At 36.8% G+C, this 22,897-nt stretch overlaps 2 protein-coding genes across 2 annotated transcripts; one reads left to right on the top strand and one right to left on the bottom strand.

The window, feature by feature from the left end:
• Positions 1-356: 356 nt before the first annotated feature.
• mis18bp1 (MIS18 binding protein 1) lies at positions 357-16,496 on the bottom strand. Its single transcript, XM_028001044.1, has 16 exons — positions 15,241-16,496; positions 13,865-14,002; positions 12,659-12,939; positions 11,309-11,382; positions 10,280-10,401; positions 10,091-10,181; positions 8,913-9,019; positions 8,688-8,836; positions 7,687-7,744; positions 6,928-7,609; positions 5,480-5,658; positions 4,605-4,738; positions 1,974-2,116; positions 1,797-1,884; positions 1,655-1,709; positions 357-737 (listed from the first exon to the last, which is right to left on the bottom strand). Exons 1-16 carry the CDS (start codon positions 15,983-15,985, stop codon positions 640-642), a joined length of 3,144 nt encoding a protein of 1,047 aa, XP_027856845.1. The 5' UTR covers positions 15,986-16,496; the 3' UTR covers positions 357-639.
• A 201-nt stretch (positions 16,497-16,697) lies between these two features.
• LOC114134420 (serine protease HTRA2, mitochondrial) lies at positions 16,698-22,023 on the top strand. The gene is made up of 8 exons (XM_028001047.1): positions 16,698-17,391; positions 17,958-18,162; positions 18,837-19,031; positions 19,777-19,809; positions 20,347-20,455; positions 20,542-20,611; positions 20,680-20,775; positions 21,453-22,023. The coding sequence occupies exons 1-8, from the start codon at positions 16,928-16,930 to the stop codon at positions 21,616-21,618; spliced, it is 1,338 nt and encodes a 445-aa protein (XP_027856848.1). The 5' UTR covers positions 16,698-16,927; the 3' UTR covers positions 21,619-22,023.
• Positions 22,024-22,897: the final 874 nt, after the last annotated feature.

Here is a 22,897-nt window from a genome sequence, read left to right as displayed (position 1 = left end):
AAAACAATTGTTTCCTTCTTTATAAAATAAAAATATGGTAAATTTGCTATAGTTAATTATTTCGCTTAAAGTTTTTAAAACTGGATTTCAAGCATTATTTGAAATAGGGGCTATATTTTAGAAACCGATGGTCAATTTAGATTAATTTCAGATTAAATGCCAGTAAAAATCATCAACAAAGATCTCTTTTGTGAAGATGCAACTTCACAAAAATACCTAAACAGGTAAATATGTATCGTCTGATCATTTGAGTTTTATTTAGTTTATTTAAAATATTTTGTCCAGAATACACAATTTAACACATTAATGTTTCTTTTTTTGCCTTCAAGTTTATCTAATTACAAATCAATAAATAGTGAAAGAATAAAAAAAGGTTTATTCAAAAATGTAATTACAAAGATTTCTTTGAACGATTTTAAAGAAACAATACATTTACAGAAGTTCATAGGATGCCCAGAGCATCACTTTTCAGGTCATAACCAGCAACAGAAGTCTGTTTAAACGTCCAACTCGCTGCATTTCCTAAGAAAAACCTCAGAAGGTTGAACGTTACTCCTTCACTGTGATTTTCTGAGTTTCCTGAAAAGAATTTCAACTAAAAATCTTGAGATATTTGTACATTTATCCAATGAGTCCAACTCAGTTGTCTGAGAAGTAAAAGTCTTCCTCCTCATCGCTTTCGGAACTTTTGCCATCATCGCCGGGGGACATCTCAAACACAAAAGACGTGTCCTTTCCTGGACAGAGGCATCATAGATTTAAGGCAAATAAACTGGAGTTTGCTTAGTGTAAAATAAAATAAAGCCAGATGTTTGAGGTTTTAAAAATGAGCCGATTATAAATAATTTTCAAACCTTTTTCCACCTTTAATGTGACGTTTACAGACGTCTATGTGTACCAAATAAAGTTAAATCAGACAAGACGTTTCTTGTTTCAGTTCAGTTAGAATTACTAAAATAATTTCTATTTGCTAAATGCCACAAGAATGAGAGAAAGAAATGTATTTATTGATGTCATATAAGTGTACATACATTTCCTCATTATTTTGTAGCCTTGCCTCTAAACCGTATGACTTTGGTTAAATGTTTCTTTATTAATACTCTGAACTGAAATCAGGGAAACATCTAAAACGTGCCATTTACCTATATATCTACCTGGGCTGAAACAATTAATCTGACTAATTGTGACTAATCAATTATTTAAATAATTGTCAACTAATTTAGTCATTGATTAATTGTTAAATGGAAAATACAGACTCAAAAACGGTCAGTTGCTAAACCCCCCCCCCCCCCCAAAATATTTAGAGCAGTGATTAAGCCAAAGTTGTTTAAAATATAGAAACTTTTTGTTTTTATGATAAAAATATTTTTGCCTGTAAATATGTTTTAGCCAAAACTCCTCATGTGGCGTAGTTTTAGCTCCAACTAATTCAAAATCACTAAAGAAATGCAATGTTGCTGCATTTTAGGCAATAAAATGTTAATTTTCTTAGTTACAAAATAAATTTTTAGAATAATCAATGTCTAAAATAATTGTTAGTTTATTGCTGCTTTGCTTTAGGCATACAAGGCAGTAAAGGTGAAAAAAAGAATGGAAATTACTTATGATGGCATTATTTTTTATAAACAGTGAGTTTCTACAGGTTTAAGCCTACCTGTGTTAGAGCATCTTTGTACAGTTCGCTTAGTGGAAGGTGTGGGTAAGAACCTCTGAAAGATAAAAATAGGAAATAAATGTGTAATTTTATATCCTGTAAATCTCAGAAAGAAAACCTTTAATTCACTAGGAGTCAGTACCGTTTTAGAAGACGAGGTTTTGCAGACATTAAATTGATTCTTCTTCATCCTCTTCTGTAGCTGGAAGATGTACTTGTCGTCATTTTTCCTTAAGAAGTGAAAAAATAAAACGTGAGGCGCTCGTTTGTATGTACTTTCCATGTGTTTCATGTTAGAAAGCAGATGCAGAGGCCTTACGTGTTTGGAGAGCCGAGCATGCCAGGAGTTATGTGCGAACACTGAGGCGTCTTCGCCTCAGGGAAACACGATGACATCGGCGTCTGAGGCTCCAGGTCTGATATCGCAAAATCATGATCTTCACTCGAACACAAGGAGGGGATCTGAGCATCGACAGAGAAAGGAGGACAAGCTTGCTCATAATCCCTCATGCAGGGTTTCTGCAGGTTTCAACAACTCAAATTTAAGAATTTTAAAAGACTATTATGAATGAAGTTTAAGACCTTTATCACCACAGCAATTTAAAAAGAAAATTGCATATTTTATATATATATATATATATATGTATATATATATAATATATAATGGAAAACTATTGAGAAAGAACTGTTTCCATTCTCTTTTGGTTCCATGTTTTCCTAAATCTGCTTCTTCTCAGCTGAATTTTAATTTTACTTCAAAATATATAATGCAACCAAAATATACATGTTCATTTTACTATAAATGCTATCAAAAAGAGATGGACTTTAATGTACAGAAAATAGCTGTGTTGCTCCTTGGTATGCAATTGTGGAATTTAATGCCAACTGATGTTACATTTAGTGATAGTAAAATAAAATGTGAAGGACATATAAAACAATATTTTAGCAAACTCCAACAAAAAGTCCTGTGGGGGGTTCTCCGGGAGTATGGGGTACCGGGCCCTTTGATACGGGCTGTCAGGTCCCTGTATGACCGGTGTCAGAGTCTGGTCCGCATTGCCGGCAGTAAGTCGGGCTCGTTTCCGGTGAGATTTGGACTCCGCCAGGGCTGCCCTTTGTCACCGATTCTGTTCATCACTTTCATGGACAGAATTTCTAGGCGCAGCCAAGGTGTGGAGGGGATCCGATTTGGTGGCCTCAGGATCTCATCTCTGCTTTTCGCAGACGATATGGTCCTTTTGGCTTCATCAGATCGTGATCTGCAGCTCTCGCTGGAGCGGTTCGCAGCCGAGTGTGAAGCGGCCGGGATGAGGATCAGTGCCTCCAAATCCGAGGCCATGGTCTTGAGCCGGAAAAGGCTAGAGTGCCTTCTCCGGGTCAGGGGGGGTGTCCTGCCCCAAGTGGAGGAGTTCAAGTATCTCGGGATCTTGTTCACGAATGGGGGAAGAAGGGAGCGGGAGATCGACAGGCGGATTGGTGCAGCGTCTGCCGTTAAGCGGGCGTTGTACCGGTCCGTCGTGGTGAAGAGAGAGCTGAGCCAAAAAGCGAAGCTCTCGATTTACCGGTCGATCTACGTTCCCACCCTCATCTATGGTCATGAGCTTTGGGTCATGACCGAAAGAACGAGATCGCGGATACAAGCGGCCGAAATGGGTTTTCTCCGTAGGGTGGCTGGGCTCTCCCTTAGAGATAGGGTGAGAAGCTCAGTCATCCGGGAGGGACTCAGAGTAGAGCCGCTGCTCCTTCACATCGAGAGGAGCCAGTTGAGGTGGCTCGGGCATCTGGTCAGGATGCCTCCTGGACGCCTCCCTGGTGAGGTGTTCCGGGCACGTCCCACCGGGAGGAGGCCCTGGGGAAGACCCAGGACACGCTGGAGGGACTATGTCTCTCGGCTGGCCTGGGAACGCCTCGGGATTCCCCCGGAAGAGCTGGAAGAAGTGGCCGGGGAGCGGGAAGTCTGGGCCTCCCTTCTGAAGCTGCTACCCCCGCGACCCGACCTCGGATAAGCGGAAGAAGATGGATGGATGGATGGATGGATGGACTCCAAACAATTTAAGTGCCTGGTTGTGATCTGATTTATTACACCTCAGTTAATTATGTGTTTAACCTAAAATTGCATTTTGCCATGTTGTCCTCCATGTCTTTTTTGTTTGTTTTTATTTAATTTCTATAAACTGATTTAGTGATTTGATAATAGTTGTAAATCCTTCAATAAACTAAACAGTAACAACTTTGTTGAAGTGAAAATTCTTCAATAGGTAAGATCCATTAAACCTCAGACACAGTTTTCTGTGATAAGCTTTTTTTGCACAGAATACACTTAGCTTCGTATGGGTTAGCAACAGAAATGAGGCTAGCTAGCTAGCAAGGGTATATTAGCAGTTAGTTAGCGGTCACAGAACACAACAATCTCGTTCTTTTACTAGCATGCATGACCTAGAAGTCAAGCTACCTGACATGTAGCTTGACCTGACATTGTAATATCTTACAAGTGTAAGATACTGTAAGTATCACGGGGTATGATTGTGTTTATGCTGATTTTGTTTTGTATTCTCTGAAATTGTCACTGTCATTGTTGTTAATAAAGTTTGTATTTTTTAAAAAGAACGTAATGAAGACGTTAGTGTGCGACTCAAACGGTTGCCTGACGGAAAGTCCCGCAAGGAAATATGATACATAACATTTACTAAATTAAATAGTCCCGCCACGGCAAAATTTAAGAACTGTAAGTAACGTGTTTAAATTTAGGACATAGGATGATTTTAGATACACGAATTTAAAATTTCTGCGATGGATCTGCGAACTGTGCAGGGTGTACCCCGCCTCTTGACCGTTGAGACAGGCACCAGCACCAGCACCCCTCCCGACCCAACTAGGGATAAGGGTATAAGATAATGGATGAATGGAAATAAAGCCACCCGAATCAGCCGATTAAATGATGAAAACGCACCTCCATGCGTTTGTTCTGCATGTAGGCCGAGCTGAAAGCATCGTCCACTTCTTCTCCGGGCAGATTCTCCAGGAACTGCCGCACCTGCTTAATCCTCTTAAGCGTCCCGACTCTGGCAGATATCACAGGAATCTCTGGAAGAGGACACAGATTCACAGCCCGCTAAAACACCACATAAATACCTCAGAAATTCAGACACCTTCAATCACACTCAAAAACCTACATTTTCCAGACTTTTGACCTTCTTCGATGTCAAAACAAATATAGCGTCCAGGCAGCCATGTGCTGCAGCTAACAATTATTCTGATGATTAATCTGATATTTTGCAGATTTTTTGTATTAAACCATTTACTGCCTTTTAATACAAATATTATAAATTCATTAAAAGATGCAAATTATTATTTTTTTAAAAGAGAAAATAAACATTGTATTGCCTAAAATGCAACATTCCTCTAGTGAAGTTCAACTGGGTGAAGCTACAACTGTGTCACTTGATTAGTTCTGGGTGGAACATGTTTACAGACAATGGTGTTTTTATCTTAAATACAACATGTATTTAAATATTTTGTACAGTTTTGGCTTAATTACTGCTCCGAATACATTCATTTTTCTTCAGCAAATTTTTTTTTTGACCCTGCACTCCAGCTAACAATCAATCAATTACTAAATTAGTTGAGAATTATTTCAATAGTTGATTAATGGTGATTAATCGGATTAATTATTGGTATATATGTATAAAAACATGATCCCCGTGCAGTTCTTAATCATTGTAATATTGTACAGAATTATATATTGTGCAGATCTAGTTATTAGTTGTTCCAGATTGTTAGTGAGATTCATAGCGGTCCTTCCTACTGCAAAGCGTCCATATTTACCTGCAGGTTTTGCCGCCACTTCCTTCACCTTTTTGCAGTTCTTGGTGCTTTTCTTGGGACTCTGGGTGTTTCCCTGGGAGGTGTGCTGCTCGAAGCACTCTTCAGCTGAACGTGTCCCCACCATCCTCGCTACCTTCGCCCAGTAACCCATTATGTGTCTGGGATAGCAGCTCACTGCCCTGAAAAAAACACAATCAAACATCGATTATCATACAGACCTACAAGCAGAAACTGAACGCAATAGCCATTTAAAAAAAAAAAAAAATCTTAAGAGATTGCTGCTAATTATTTAGCTTTTTTGATTGATATTTTTTAAACACATATCCCTAACGTTTTACAATTTCCACTCCATCTTACACACTAAAATATGAACATGACATGCACAAAGGGAAATAGAGATGTAGATTGTGAATGCTTGGTACGTGAATTATGATCTCCAAACAAATATTGCATCAGAATAGGACTTTTCTTCCAAATTCTGGGTAAAAATATTGCAGTTCCAATGTTTTGAAGTTAATATATTAAAAAAAGAGAGAAAAAAAATCTTATGAATTTTTAATAAAGAGTACACTAATGGTTTGATTTATGAAAAATTCAGAGTAGGGTTGAAACTATTAATAGTGGTTAATTGTCAAAATAATCATCAACTAATTTAGTAACCGATTAATCATTAACGGGAGTAACAGACTCCATTTTCTGAAAAAACTTTATATTCTGAGTAGTAATTAAGCCCAAACTGACCAAAAAATATCTATAAACTTTATATTTAAGATGAAAAATCTTTTTTTTGTAAATATATTCTACCTAGAACTCCTCAAGTGTCAGTTTTAGCTTCACCTGGTTCAATCCCTGTTAAAAAATTCTCATATTAATCACCGTTTGAATCAATTACTAAATCAATTCTTCTGTGTATTAATGTTAAGTAAAACAGAAAGGGCTGAACCTTTCACATGTTGATGTTAGAAGTATTTTTTTAGTTGCAGATGTATCCTTTGCTACAAATGATTAAGCATACACTAAAAGAATGCTATCTTACAGAATTTTAGGCAATAAGATAGCATTATTCAAACAATGAATTGAATTATTTGTTTACTTTCATCTTTTAATTAGTTTCTGATACTATATAAGTGGTTATTAAAAAATCCTAATCCTCAGAATATGCCTTTTTTGGTCCTATTGATTAATCGTCAATAGGACCAATCCTAATAGGATTAGGATTTTTTAATAACCACTTATATAGTATCAGAAACTAATTAAAAGATTGAATAATTCTATCAATTATTCAATAGAATAATCGCTAACTAAAATATTTGTTAGTTGCAGCCAGAGATCAACATTTGGTGAAATAACAGTTGAATTTCACATGAAACTGCAGTGATTTCCTTTTCCCCTCAGAGCTTCATCTCATTTTTGCGTGTTTTATTAATATTCTAGGATTGTTTACGTACTCCTGCAGTTTCAGGATCTCGTCCTCCGTCCACTCGTCTCTGTCTTTCTCGAGCGGAACAACAGTGCCGGTTTTGTTTTGTTGCCGTTTCCTCCCGGGCTTCGTCGCCGGTGGTGGCGCCTTGCTACTCCTGCTCTCTTCCTTCTTCTTCTGCACCTCTTCCCTCTTTCTCGCTGCTCTGCTTTTCTTTTTCTCCTTCAGAGCTTCTGGGGACTGGCTGGAAGAAACCTCATCATCCGGCTCTGATTTGACAGAACTCGTCAAACCTTTCGCACCGCGCCCTGCATTCGCTCGTCTCCTTCTGGTGCTCCGCAACTCGTAATCGCACGACAATCGGTTTGATGCGTTATTGCAAACTGGAAGAGACTCATGAGGATTTGTGATAGTTTCTGATGTTCTTGACGGCCTGGTGGCGTTCTGTGTTTGTTTCTTTGATGACCTCTCAGGTTCACGTCGTTTCTTTGGACTGGCGTCCGAACCCGAACTTTTCTCTGCACCTGGACTCTGACGTTTGCACCTCGTTCTGCCAGAAACAGCTTTTTGATTGCTAATCATCTCGTTAGTTGAATCAGTGGTTTTCTGGTCCCGGTTAGCCTCAGCTCTGTGCAGCTTCCTGTCCACCTTTAGCCGTCTCTCTGGTACAGAGCTGCCCTCGTCTTGACTCGATTTGCGTCGCTTCAAGCCTAGAAGCAGAGGAAACATTTGTGATGAATCTTTGCACAATTCAGCGCCAATTGTTTTCCTCTGCTGACCAATTTACCGTCACTGGAGGGGAAGAGGACTTGTACCGGCTTCTTGGACGTGCTCATTAAAATATCCTGTGAGAACAAGAATATTAACAACTGAGAAACTGGACAGGAATGCAACTAGCAATTATTTTAGTTTTTGACTCATCAGATTAAAAAAAAAGCCATATAATGGAGCTTTAACAGCTCCCACCAAGCATTCCTAATAACTGTGAATTATTTTGTAAGGAAATTATGACCAGCCTTTCTTTCCAAAAATGTTTTAATTCAGATGTATTAGAATTTAAATTTGTTAGGGCTGCAACTGACAATTAGTAATATATTATTCTGGCAATTAAATAAAAAATGGGCACATTCTGAAGATTTTTTGTTTAACCGCTTGAGCCATTTTTACATTAAAAGATAAAAATAAAAAAATAATTTAAAAAAAGGAAATTAACATTTTATTGTTTAAAATTCAATAATTTACCATTCCTTTAGTGTACGCTTGATGATTTGTAGCAAAGAATCTGCAGCTCGTGAAAAGTTCAGCCCTTTCTGCTCAACTTAACATCAACACGGTGTATGGCTGATCCGTCAATTATTTTTTGGATTAACCGATTAATAATTGATTAAATGGTGCCAAAAATAAATAGTTTTTAACAGAATTTGAATTGGGTGAAGCTAAAACTGCTACTTGAGGAGTTTTGGGTAGAACATAATTTTTAAAATTATTTTAAATGCAAAATGTCTATATTTTTTTTGTAAAGTTTTGGCTTAATTACTGCTCTCAGTGTTATTTTTTAAGCAATTTGCCTTTTTTTAGTTTGTATACTCTTGGTAAAGATTAATCAATTATTAAATTAGTTGACGATTATTTCAATAATTGATTAATCCGATAAATCGTTCAGTCCCTGGATATCAGCATTGGTTCTCTCTATCAGGCCTTTCAGATCTCTCAGGTCATAGAAATAACAAAAAACAGACCGAATGATTGATTGATTATCAGTGATTGGTCATTGTCGTGTGTGCTTACAGGGCCGGTTGTCTCGTAATTCTCGTAGATGGTAACGTTCATATGAGCGTCTAGGATTACTCTTCCTCCTTTCCAGTACTTCAGAGGAGGCTTGATCACGCGGCCGCTTCGAGACACGTTGAGGGAGGAGGGAGGAGGAAGCAACTCGGCTGAAATTAGAAAATTAAAACTCAGAAACAGATCTATGTTAACACCCAGCAGCCCATCTGTTCATCTTGTTCTTACGTGTTTTTACAGATTTTCGTCTCTGCTGCCTCACAGGCTGATGCCTGGAAGGGAGCTGGGATTCATTCTTAGACAAAATGGCGGCATCCTTGTTCTTCTCTGCCTGCCTGTAGAAACAAGGTAATATTTACTCATAAAAATAAAGAAATTGATCATATGAAAATGTTGCATGGGTATAGATGTCAGAAATTAGGCGATGTTTTTCCTCTAAAACACGATCGAAAGGTCAGGGCTGAGCGGTATGGCTTAAAAATAAAATCTCAGATTTTTTCATACCAAATCCAAATTTAATCAATTTTGTTTTTGCTCAGTTTCTTTTCTTAAAAAATAATTAACAGTAAGTATTTCCAAAAAGTGACTTTTATCTCAATCGCCCCTTCTGTGAGTTGTATGAAGAAGTATCAGGGTCAGAATAAAAAATGTTGGTTTAAATACAAGAATAAAGTTATAACAATACAATCAATCTGTTGTCCAGGTTAATTACTCAGAAACTGTATTATTTTTCCCTGTGTCCGCACCAACAGCTGCCAACATTTTCTTTTTCAACCCATCAAACTACAAGTTTTACTTCAATGTAATAAAGTCAAGAATAAACACTCTGATGCCTAAACATGGATTTTCACAAGAAAACGGCATTTTCCATTTATTCTGGTTATTTTGTATGCTGATGAAAACATTTAATGGTGACAAAAAAAAACTTTGTCACCACACTGAATGTGTTATAGTTGCAGGTAAGATTCCAACAATAATCAATAACAATATAAATGGTGATAGACAAGTGATCAATATCAATAAATGTCTGGTAGAATAATAAATAATTTCACTGAACCTGATTCAGAACCACACAACTTTAGCCCCTCAAACTTTCACGGCAAAGTGAGTGGCTTCAACTCACTCTTTGGTTACCTAGCAACGGCCTGCTGGGTAACAGTTTCAAGTAACCCCCCACCCCCAGCTTTGGTTACCTAGCAACAGCCTTTTGAGTAACTGCCAAAGTAGCAGTTTAAGGTTTCGCCACCTAACTGCTTAAAAATGGAAAAACTGGAAAGGTCCCGCCACCAGTTTGACCGTATTTCAGATATCTAAAACAAAAAAACTAATTAATAACTATAAATACCGACTGATATGAAACTTTTATGTTGTGATATGTTTTTTAGCCATATTGTCAAGCCTCTTACTCTTTCGACTCCAACAGAAACGTCTCATAAATCGCCTTCCAGTTTGAAGGGAAGCCATTCACAAACTTCTTCAGGAACTTCATTGGAAAACCTGAAGGAACAAAGAGAGAGAATCAGAAAAAACACTCGCTCACTTTCTTTTCTAAAAAACAATTAAAGCGGCCATTACGATTTGGTGTTCAGTCTTACTAGAGGCGAGTTTGATGTTCATCTGTCCCTGTAGGATGTACACCCTGCCGGAGACGGTCTTCAGCACCAATCTGGAGATCCGCTCGGTGATGATGTTGCTGTTCCACTGAATGTTCTCCTCTCTAGGATGAAAAGAGAAACAAAATGGAAGCGTTCACTCTAAAATCTCACTGTTAAGGTACAAAACAAGGCTGGGCGATAAAACAATTTTATCGATTTATCAAATTTTTGGTTTTGAAGGTTAAACTTTGAGAAAATCCCAATTTTTTTCCCCCACCAATGAACTCCTTGGGTTTCCATAGTTCAGCGTAACGTCAGCACGCACAGGGCGGCCATCTTGTTTCACAGCTTCTGTTTATTTAAACTTTGAATTCAGGTCAACGCTACAACAAAATACAAGGGTCAGGCTACAATTTCATTTTTTTATTCAAAGATTAAAATCATAATATTACAAGAATAAAGTCATTTGACAGTAGAATCAAAATGATATGAGAAGAAAGTCATAATTTTACCAGAATAAAGTCATAATTTTATAAGTACTTTAACCGAAAAAATAACAAAGATTAAAATGAGGAATGCTGAGGATCTTGTGGGTTTTACAAGTTTTACAGATAAGAAAATACTAAATCTTTTAACATATCAGCAGCAAATATTACGAGTACCAGGATCTTAAACTGATGGTGCAAATAAATAATAATAAAGAATAAGAACACAAACAGAGCTGCTCACCCTGTAAAAGCTTTGTCCTTCTGGTAAAATTGCCTCTTTATTCTGCCAATATTATGAAGTTATTCTCATAATAAAACAAAAATCCTCATAGCCTGGCCTTAATACACCATTGTACACCTCACAGAAGGGTTGACTGAAAGAAATTCTACCTTTTCAAAATAGTTTCTGTCATTTGTAATTTCTTATTTTGCATAAAAAGCAAAAAAATAAAAAATTAAAATCAGATCAGGCATGAAAAAAATAGGAGATTTAATTTTTAAGCCTTATTGCCCAGCCCTGTTATGAGCGACAGACACTTACACGTGAATCCCGTCCACAAACAAACCCTTACGATTCCTCCTCAGGAACCAGTTCCTGAGATGAATCACATTCTCCTGTAAAGAAAAATAAAACACACATCTGATGATGAATAGAAACGCAACAATTGCACAGAACTGATTTGATATAATATTTGGAAAAGTAGAGCATTCAACGTTTGTGATGCTGTGTTGTCGTGTTTTCCTTAAACCCAAATAATAAAAGTTTTGTAGTATGAATAAAAATGAAATAAAGTAACAAATTATTAAGATTTCATTTCTAGGTCATGTTTTCCTTTTTTCTACAGTTTTTCTTTTAATCTCTTTTGTTTTTCTACTTTCAATTCATGTTTTACTTTTTTCCCCCAAGTTACTTTTCCTTCTTTTTATTTCCTTCATGTTTTTCTTTACCTACATTTTCTTTTCCACTCTACTTTACTGTAATTGCTATTATTTCTGTTTTATTTGACTAGTTTCTCTTCTTTTTATTTCCTTGATGTCAAATTACTTTGTCTAGTTTTTTTTTCTTTCCTTAATCTTCTTTTTCTCGTTTTTTTTAATTTTCACCCTTTTTTGAGCCTTTGAGTTTCTGCCACTTTTAGTTGCCATTTTATTAAATTTTAATTAAACAATGTGTCATTAATCAGAAAGGGAAACCAAATGTTGTTGTAAGCAGGCCTGTCATGATAACATATTTTGCTGGACTATAAATCGCCACAGAACTTATTGGAATAAATGATAATATTGTTATTTTGAGAACATTTTCAAGTGATATAATGACATAATAATGGAAAAACACATTCTCAAAGATAAATAAACTTTAAATTCTAATGAACATTTAACACTGAAGCTGGAGGCCATTTGAAATGTTCAAAATAAATAAAGAAAACAACAAATAAAATAAATGATTAAGTCTCTGTAAACATACTTGTGTTTTAAAAAAAAGGGATAGCTGAGACCAAAGCACCAAAGAGGAAAAAGAGAAAATCAAGAAATCAAGAAATTAAAATTACTCAGTTTCTCTTAATTTATCATGTGATTAATTGATTTATTGCTTATTGTGACAATAAATCAATTGTTTATTGTTTATAAATAAATACTTTTTATTTAAAAAATAAACAGTTTTTTTTAAATAAAAAGCTTATTAAAAAGCTTTTTAAATAAGCTTTTCCCTTATTTAAAAAAGAAAAAAGCTTCTTCAAAGACTTGTTGTAGATGCTGATGGCAAGAAGGAGCTCCTCTAGCAGTCTGTATTACAGCGTTTTTAAGGAAGCCTCTGACGGAAGACTCTGTTTTCCTATGACCTCCTCTCCTTCAGTTATTGAACATTAGTTTGTCTTCTGTTTCTACTTACGAGTGGGAATTTCTTCTGCTTGGGCCAAACGTTGCGTCTGAACACCGCCTCGTCTTTCTTCGGCATGGAGATTCGTGGAGTGTTGAGCACCAGCGGGTCCTCCAGTAAAACAGTAGGGGAGCGCGAAGCAGGGATCGGAGTATCCTGCGAGGTTTCTGACCGACTCTCCGGTGACTCTGCTTGGTTCTGGTTCACAGCAGTATTCATTGAGCGAACGTCCTGCATGTGCTCCATGTAATGATTTGAGGAGACATCAGTGTCGCTAGACTCCTGCAAGTTCCCTAACAGAAGAAAAAAATAATCTTTTATTTCTTTTCAATAACTCAATTTAAAAAGTGAATTTTACATGCTGTATGGATTCATTGTACACAGACTGCTGCATTTTTTTAAGGGTAATTTTGATGATTATGGTTTATGCGGGGCGTGCCGCGGTGGCGTAGCGGTTGGCGCGACCCATATTTGGAGGCCTTGAGTCCTCGACGTGGCCGTCGCGGGTTCGACTCCCATGTCTTCCCCCCCCTCCTTCCCCGTTTCCTGTCAGCCAACTATCATATAAGGGACACTAGAGCCCACAAAAAGACCCCCTAGAGGGGTAAAAAAAAAAGATTATGGTTTATGCAGTCTGTTAAAGAGAATGTTAAACAAAACCAGAGCTGAAACAAATAATCGGATTAATCGTGATCAGTCGATTATCGAAATGATCGTTAACTAATTCTGTAATAGATTAATCATTAACTAGAGCATTCAGACTTAAAAATAATTAAGCACACTCAAAGCAGTAATTAAGCACAAACTGTACAAAAATTATAAGTATTCTGCATCTAAGAGTTTTGTAAATATGTTTGACCAAAAACTCCTCAAGTGACATAGTTTTAGCTTCACCTGGTTTAGATTTCCAAATGGAATGCTATATTATTGCATTTTAGGCAATACAATATTTATTTCTTACTTAAAAAGGGGAATTGAATTACTTGTTTATTTACGTATTTTAATGTATTTCTATTATTAGATAAAATAGACTGAAGTGGTTAATGAAAAATCTGTAGAATGGGCCAATTTTCTGTCCGATTCACCATCAGAATAATCAATTTAAAAAATAATCATTAGTTGCACCTATATATAATTTTTTTAAATTAAATTATTGATATAAGGTTTCATTGATACTCTGTTGCACGTTATGGCTGTGGACTCAGGACTCGTACGTACTCTCGTTCCCTGCAAAGAAATCCCTTCTGCTGCAGGTTTCCATCTGCTGACGTTCCCTTCTTCTTTCCCTTTCCTTCATCACAGCAAACATCTTGGCGGGAGACATTCTGGGGCGTGTATCCAGAATAACAGCTGGACCTGTTCAGAACAAGGAAAAACAACATTATTTGTTTTCATCCGAGTCATAATAAAAAGCTGAAATTATGGTATTGTTATGCAATAAATCAATTAGTCAAATGACAAATTAAAACAAGCTCAAGCTTCTGCTCTTTTTTTTCTTTCTACCAAAGTCTGGATGATAAAGCTCTTCACTCTGGCCTGAACTTGCCCTCTTTTGCTTACAGAGACTTCATAATTCATTTTATTTGTTGTTGTTTTTATTTATTTAGGGTATTTAAGACCATTTTCAAGTAATATATTAGTAATAATAGCATAAGAATGCAAGTTCACTCTGCAATTACAAAAAAGCTGTAGTTTTGTAAATAACACTTAAAACCGGAACGGGACGATATTTTAAATAAAACACAACAAACAAAAACAATAAACAAAATGAAAATAAAAACCACACACCACCAAAACAATAAATAAAATGGATTATGAAGTCTCTGTAAACAGAACTGCCCTTCAAAAAATATTAATAATTAGAATGGAAACTAGTGAGCTTATTAATTTATGATGCAATTAATAGGCCAGTACCAATAACCAATAAATCAATTAATCACATGATATATTAAAACGAGCTCAATAATTTCCATTTGCATCATTTATCATTTTTCTCTCTTTCTATCAAAAACTGGACGATAAAAGTCTTCAGTGTGGTGCTTTAGTCTCAACTAACTCCTTTTGTTGAAAGACTATTTTGTTTACAGAGACCTCCTAATTAATTTTATTTGATGTTTTGTTTATTTAGTTTGGATATTTAAAATGTCTTGCAGTTCCAGTGTTAAATGTTAGTTAGAATTTAAAATGTGTTGATCTTTCAGAATGTGTTCTTGCATTTTTATGACATAACCGCCATTAAGTTAAGTGAAAATAGTACCAAAACAACAATATTATCGTTTATTGCAATAATTCTGGGACAATTTATTGTCTAGCGAAATGTGTTATTGTGACAGGCATAGACTTAGACTGACTTTATTGTCATTTTGCATGCACAGGGTGTATACAGAACGAAATTTCGTTGCATACGGCTCAGAACAATGTTTGAGGTTCCAATGTTATGAGGTTACTCCAGAATAAAATAAAATACAATATAAAATATAAATGTAAATATAAATATAAAATATAAAGTGCAGGAATGACAGTAAAATAGAAGTTATTTAGCTCTGTATATGTGCAAGGTATGAAGTGGAGACCAGGCATGGGGAATAACTCACGTTTGAGTCCACTGGATCCTGGTTCTTTTGGTTCTGGGAATATTTTAAGATTACCCCAAACCGGTCTGCAGGGGTTGCTCTTAACGCTGTCCCCAAAGGCAGCAGGTCTTCTCCTGGCTTTTGGTGGATCTGAGTCCTCGGTGTCATTCAGATCCCGTTTCCTCTTCCTCAGCCTGTTCTTTATGGGGGAAAAGCCGCAGCATGGAGATCTGGGATTGAGAGAACGAGCTTCCATACTGAACTCACTCCTCCCGCAAATCCCTGCGGGTTGGATCCTACTGAAATCATCTGGGCTCTGATCTCTGAAGACCCCTGACGGGAGTTGGGACACAGATGTGGACTCCATCAGGACTCTGTTTCTCCGTGTGAACCCACGAAATCTGTCTTTAAGTGGGGATACTTGCTGCAGAGGGACGCGGCTAATCGGATAGTCGACTGTTTCCTCGGGGCTGGACATCGGCGACAGAGTTACCGCCTGCGCTGGAGTTTGACAGGAAGCAAACCTGTTCTTCTCCGTCATCTTTTCGGACCAGCAGAACCCCGCGGGGTCCCGGTTAAATCCCGGTCCATCGGCCCTGCTGACACCCCCTGCTTTGACTCCATGTCCGTATTGCTCTCCAACCTGCCGCATCAGCTCCTTGTCGCCCTCCGCCTCTTTCTGAACTTTAGCTTTCAGCCTCGCAAAAATCTTCGCGGGAGACTGAAAGCTGGGATCTTTGCGTTGCAATAAATGACAAAACGCCATAATCCTGCGGGATTAATCTAATAGATTATTGAACAAAATCAGATACATTAGCTAACAGTTAGCCCGCTAAAGCGCAATTTTCAAAAGACATTAGCCCCACCCTCTTTGACAAAGTTCCGGTGACGCGTTGTAATGCTGCGTTCCAGTTCTACTCGGAACTGGGAAATTCCGAAAAATCAACTGTAACGCCATCTGTGAAACTGGGAGCGATTCGTGCAACCAGCTACGACTTATAAGACTGATTGCGGGTTTCAGTAGCATCAACCGTAATACGACGTGGTGGAAACCTGTCTATTTTACAAGGCACACATGTAAAAGTCCGTCTAAAATCAATGTTACAGGTAGCGCCTCCAACTCTAAACTGAACAAACTAAAATCGGTGTTTACCCATGGAAAGTAACGCTTGAGAATACGTTTGTAAGAGGTACCGCAAACAATGTGTAGCCATCTTAAAATTCGGACTTCTTCGCGAATTCCGACGTAATTTGAACGGAGCATTACAACAAAACGTCTCTGCGTCATACTCATCCTATTTTTTCCTAAATGAGACTATATAATTTAATTCATATTTAATTTAAAAAATTTGTTTACAAGAAATTTGTTTTAGTGTCTTTGGTTCAAACATAATTATTCTGAATAAAGTTTGTAAAAGAGAGACAAAATGCAGTTGTTTATTTATTCCTGTAGAGGGCAGTAGAACGCGCAGCCGCGTTTATTCGACAACACAAGGAAAAGCCTTTAATATCCGGGGTAAGATTCCTGCTATTCTAGTAGTGAGTCGCTGAGAGTCATTCAGAGTTGAGGCAGATCTAAAGGAAAAGTGTTTTTTCAAAGTTATTCCTGTGACGCCGATCTTTTTATTTGTCCTGAGTAACTTTTTGTTTTAGGATAGAAAGTGTGCTTAGTTGTGGAAAGTGCTGAGCTGTGACTGAGTGATGCAACATGGCAGCAACTGGCAGGTTTCTGTCAGCTGTTATTAGGATCCACGGCCGTGGAACGGACACTGTGGGACAGAGGACACTCTCTTATCTGCCCTCTGTCCTGATCAGAAAAGAACCAGAGACAAACCCACGGTTTAAACGCCCAGGATCGGATGGACGCAGCAGCCTCGACCAGAGAGCTTCAGCCTGGAAGGAAGAAGGCGGTCGGTCAGGCAGCTCTGCCCGGCCCAAGTCTCTCTTTGTGGGGCTGGGACTCTGCGGAGCGGCGCTACTGGACCGCTTGAGGGAGGATCAGGTGGACTCAGAGGGACCTTCAGGATCCAGCAGCTTTTTAAGACTCTTTCTGCCCTCGGCTCAGTGCGCCTCTCCGTTTAGACCCGACAGTCCCCGCTTCAGATACAACTTCATAGCTGATGTGGTGGAAAAATCCACTCCAGCTGTGGTGTACATCGAGATCGTGGGCAGGTGAGTGGGCCTGAATAATCCGATTTTAAGGGTCGCGATTCGATTCAGAAACGATTTTCGATTCAGAAACGATTTTCGATTCAGAAACGATTCTCTGGGCAGTTCCTATTCAACTGCCCAGAGAATCTAATTATATTATGTGAATGACAAGAGGAAAACACATAAATATATTCAAACATATATTTACAGAGGTGAGTAAAGTACCCAAAAATTGTACTCAAGTAAGAGTAGCACTACTTCAACATATTTTTACTCAATTAAAAGTAAAAAGTAACCATCCAAAAAATTATTCAAGAAAGAGTAAAAAAGTATTTGGTAAAAACTCTACTCAAGTACTGAGTAACTGATAAAATGATCAATCATCTAATATTTAAACATTACATAATCAATTGGAACAAAATGTGAATTTAAGTCGAAAGTTTTTGTACTTTTAGGACCAGAATGACAATAATTCATACAAGTGACAAAAAATAATGAAATCAGGCAAAACAAAATCTTTCCAAATCAGTTTCTTTCAACGTGGGCTGAAAGCAGCTTCTGCTTTTTTTTTTCTTTTTTTTCCCCAGAAATCCGTTTTCAGGAAGAGAAATCCCGGTGTCGAACGGCTCGGGTTTCATCATCAGCAGCGATGGCCTGATCATCACCAACGCTCACGTCGTGGCCAACAAGAGAGGCGTCAGAGTGAAGCTGACCAACGGCGACACGTACAACGCCACGGTGCAGGACATCGATCCCGGCGCAGACATCGCCACCATTAAAATCACTTCAACTGTAAGGGAAGAGTGAAATTATGTGCAGTGTAGCACTAACAACAAAGTCATTTAGCTTTGATTTTTCTGCTACAAACGGCCATTAACAATTATTTTAGTAATGATTAATCAGATTTTTAAAAACTTATCAAACCACTTGAGCCTTTTTTTACACAGTATTTAAGAAATACATTAAAAGATGCAAATAATTCAATTTCATTTAATTTAATTTCCCTTTGGGATCAATAAAGTATTTTTTAATTACTTTTTAAAAATCAGAAACTAAATTAATGAAATAGCATTCCTTTGGTGAACACTTAATCATTCGTAGCAATGGATAGCAAAAAGATTTATTTTTTTTAAAGAACTTGAACCTGATGAAGCAAAAAACACCAGTTAGAGTTCTGGGTGGAACATATTTACAGACAAAGACGTTTTTTCATCTTCAATGCAAAATGTATTTATTTTTTGTACAGTTTTGACTTTGTTACTGCTCTGCTCGGGTTGTTGTTTCTGCAAACACCTATTTTTACAATCTGTATCCTTCAGCTAATGATTGAAAACTAAATTATTTGATAATTATTTCAGTAATCGATTAATCACAATTAATTGGATTTAATCGTTTCAGCTCTAAACAAAACATTATTAAAGCTTTTCTCCGCCTCTTTTGTGTATTTTTTTCACTCACGTGAGCAGAAACCTTTCCCCACGCTCAAACTGGGTCAGTCGTCGGAGGTTCGTCAAGGAGAGTTCGTGGTTGCTATGGGGAGTCCGTTTGCTCTCCGGAACACGATCACCTCAGGGATCGTCAGCTCGGCGCAGAGAGGAAGCCAGGAGCTGGGCCTGTCCAACTCCAACATGGATTACATACAGACAGACGCGACCATCGACGTGAGTGGTTTCAGTATTTATGCTCTTCATTTAGACGTTTTGATTGGCCGTTTCACTACAGCGCCGTATTAGAGCCGTAGATGGAGAAAAAAGAAAAGGGAGGGTAAATTTCCACCAAAAACACTTTTAACATTTTGTAGCAAAAACTCAGAAATTCTGAGATTAATCTTAGAAATCTTCTAAAAAAACAAACAAGGACATTTCTGAGCTAGAAAAGCTGAAACGTTTTCTAGAAAAAATTCTGAGATTAATCTTAGAAATTTTCTAGAAAAAAAACAAGAACATTTCTGAGCTTAAAAAGTTGTAAATCTACTGAGATTAATCTCAGAAAATTTCTAGAAACACAAGAAAATTTAGTTACTAAAATAAAAAAATATCAAGATTTTTCCCCCCAATTTTCTGAGACTTATTTCTAGCAAATGGTTTGACTTTTCAAACTCAGACATGTCTGAGGCTAATCTCAAAGTAGATTTTTTTCTAGCAAATTTTTTAAAAAGTTTTTTTGCCATGCCCTAATTCGCGTTTGTATTTCGCCGCTTCATCAATCAATTTGTTCCTTTTCTTGCTGTTGAACTCATAGGAACTGGCAGCCTTTTCTATGTTTGTACCAGCTTTAATAAGCAGAAATGTAAAAATGTTTTCTATTATTCATCTTCCACATGTTAGCAGTTTCTGATCTGACTCAGGTTTTTTCTGTACTTCACGTCACATCTGACCCATTTCTTTTTTTGTGTGTTTATTTTAGTTTGGAAATTCTGGAGGTCCTTTGATTAATCTGGTGAGTCGCAGTTTCTGTTTAAGTATTTGTCACATTCAGGACTGAGATTTTATTTTGTTTTTTTTGCAAATATAAAGTCATAATGTTGCTTGAATGTAACAAGAATAAAGTCTGAGTAATAGAGAATGAAATTGTACTTTTATGAAAACTCCAAATTAATTATCTAACCTTCTTTCTCATAAACAACTTTTTTCCTGTAATTTTAAGACATTTTTATGGTAAAATTGCATCTTTATTCTGCTAATATCATGGCTATATTCCTGTAATTAAATAAAAATTCTCATAGCCTGGCCCTAATACTACGTTATACAATTCACATAAAGAATGATTGTAATTAACACCACTTTTTGAAAATATTTTTTGTAATTTATCATGATAATAGTAAAAAAGTCACATTTTTTATAGCCCTTTTTTTGGACACTATTGCTTTAAAAGAGGAAAAATAAATTATTCTCTATATATAAAAATTATAAAAGGATTTGATAAAAAAAACATAAAACTATTAAAACATAATTTAACTTAATAATTTTTCTTCAGGATGGGGAAGTAATCGGCATAAACACCATGAAGGTCACTGCAGGAATCTCATTCGCTATCCCGTCTGATCGGGTGAAACTTTTTCTGAATCAAGCAGCTAAAAAAAAAAGTAAGAAAACTAAACTAAAACAATGTTTCCGTAAAAACAGTACAACAACCTCCAGCTGTTTATTGATTCCCTTTCTGGTATTTCAGCCTCTAAGGTTGGTGACTTGAGTGTGAAGCCTCGGTACATCGGTGTCATGATGCTAACGCTAACACCAAGGTAAAACCATCGTTATCATTAACATCCTGCAGTGATAAACTTGTCTAAGCCTTATTTTCTGTTTCCAGCATCATTGCGGAGCTGAAGATGAGAGACTCGTCTTTTCCCAACGTCAACCATGGCATTCTGATCCACAAAGTCATCCCCAGCTCACCAGCCAGCAGGTACACTTACTGACGGTGGAAAAACTGTCCCCAATGACTTTGCTCTCGTTGTTGGAGAGAGCTACCCCAGCCGGGATAGCCTTGTCTTTGGGAACAGCCACCAACACGCCACTGGTTGGGGTTTCAGATTTGTTTCTCTCTGTTAAATGAGCTTCCTCATTTGTGGAACATTGGAGCTCAAAAACGACAGAAACTTTACAATTCAGACAGAAAAATAGGCTGAACTTTGCAGACTAAAATCTCATCATTTAATAAGTTTGTGCGTAAAACATGAACATATTTTGTATGATTATATTCTGATTTAACAAAAAATGGTATTTATTCAGATTAATTTTTAAATGATAGTAAAAGGTGTGACCAATACAGAGTATTAGGGCCATACTAAGAAAGAATAAGCCATATTGCCAGAATAAAGTAATATTATAACTTTATTCTCGTAATACTACTTTATTCTTTATTTCTCATATAACTTTATTCTCATAATTCTATGTTTGTAAATCATTAACCTGTAAAGCAGTACAAAGAGTTTGAATAAATCAAACCAGAACTCAAAATATGATGCTTTACTTCTTCCTCAGATGGTGAGGAAAATCTCCAACATGTTTCCTATATAATGAAACCAAGTTAAAGTTGTAAGTGTGCAATAAATAAAGGTGTTTCTGCTGCATTTATTTCAGAGCTGGGATGCTGCCAGGAGACATCGTGTTGGAGATCAACGGGGTCATGGTGAACACCTCTGAGGAGATCTACAAGGCCGTCAGGAGCAGCGACACCATCAACATGGTGGTACAGAGAGGAAACCAGCTCTATAAACTCCAAGTCACGCCTGAATACATCGAGTGACGACGACTGACGCTCGCTGGTGGCCCAACATTTGCCAGGGAGAAAACTGTGAAACTTGATGTATTAATGTGAATATTTTTATTCATATAGAATGAAAGTTGAAATGTGGACATATTTTAGCAGCTTTACTGTTAATTTCAAAGATTCCTGGGTTTTCCTGCTGATTTGAACATTTGTAAATCATGGACAGTTTGTAAAATAAAAGACTGAAAACAGCTTTTTATTTTATTAAAGCCATTTATTGTTAAACAGCAAAAACAAAGCATGAGAGACTCAACACTATGGCAAAGAAGAATGGTATTTAAACTACCATTCAACAGAGCAAATAAGCCTGTCTGGTCACAACTGTTGCTATGACGACAATGATTACACAAGGAAAGAAAAACAGGAAAAATCGCACCTAATCGAACTGCTTTGAGTTCCTCAGACTCGGCAATAAAACATGAAGTCTGTTCATGTTGGAGAAAAAAATAATCCCGATACTGCATGAGGGAAATATGTGAAAAAAGTGAGTAAAATTTAAATTTCCCTGTCATATGTACAGCAACACACACTTACAGTAAAGTAATAAAGTGACATGTACTGCTACACAGTTAATGTAATTAGCTCACAGACAGCTATTAAAATGGAGAGAACATTCAAACCAGTTAAGGTTCAGATACGATCACACTGCAAAAACTATACTTAAGTATTTTTTGCAAATATCTTAGTACGCTTAAATTAAGAAAATTAACTTACAAATAACTTTTCATCAAGACGAAAGAGCTTGTTTTAATTCTACTACATAATATTGATGAAAAAGTACTTAAGAAAAGCAGATTATTTCACTTATAACATGGAGAAAATCTCTTGTAATAAGTGAAATAATCTGCCAATGAAACTAGTAATTTGTATCAATATTAAGAGATTAAATTAAAAAGATTTCCTATATCTTGCTGAACATTTACTTGCAAGTTAGTACACTTGAAATAAGACAAAACTAAGATGTTTACACTAAAACTGAGACCAAAAATACTTTGATTTTGTGTTTTTGCAGTGCAGACTTGAGGACTAAAGACGTCAGTTTGGTACTACAACATACAAGTATGGGAAGAAAAAAACAAACATATTCCATTAGATCTACGTCTACTTTAAAAAGGCTTAATATATATTGCTGGTAATATTTTTTCTTTTTAAGAAAATATAAGTTGTGCGACTGAAGCTTACAATACACTGCTGGCAGTAACGCCAGGCTCTGTGGTGACCCGCTGGAGAGGGGTCATCAGTGAAGGCGCCATGT

This window comes from Xiphophorus couchianus, chromosome 19 (assembly GCF_001444195.1).
Source record: "Xiphophorus couchianus chromosome 19, X_couchianus-1.0, whole genome shotgun sequence".
NCBI lineage: Eukaryota > Metazoa > Chordata > Actinopteri > Cyprinodontiformes > Poeciliidae > Xiphophorus > Xiphophorus couchianus.
The sequence above is the reverse complement of the archived record's forward strand: the minus strand, read 5'-3'. Positions and strand labels throughout refer to the sequence as shown.

Bases quoted from the DNA above. Each gene is read 5' to 3' on its own strand.
- mis18bp1 (XM_028001044.1), bottom strand. From the start codon at position 15,985: ATGGCGTTTTGTCATTTATTGCAACGCAAAGATCCCAGCTTTCAGTCT. The intron at 5,659-6,927 runs GTACGTAAACAA...TGTTTTTTTCAG, and splicing joins GAGATCCTGAAACTGCAGGA to GGCAGTGAGCTGCTATCCCA. The intron at 738-1,654 runs GTAGGCTTAAAC...GCCTCTGTCCAG, and splicing joins ACAAAGATGCTCTAACACAG to GAAAGGACACGTCTTTTGTG.
- LOC114134420 (XM_028001047.1), top strand. From the start codon at position 16,928: ATGGCAGCAACTGGCAGGTTTCTGTCAGCTGTTATTAGGATCCACGGC. The intron at 20,456-20,541 runs GTAAGAAAACTA...CTGGTATTTCAG, and splicing joins TCAAGCAGCTAAAAAAAAAA to CCTCTAAGGTTGGTGACTTG. The intron at 20,612-20,679 runs GTAAAACCATCG...TTCTGTTTCCAG, and splicing joins ATGCTAACGCTAACACCAAG to CATCATTGCGGAGCTGAAGA.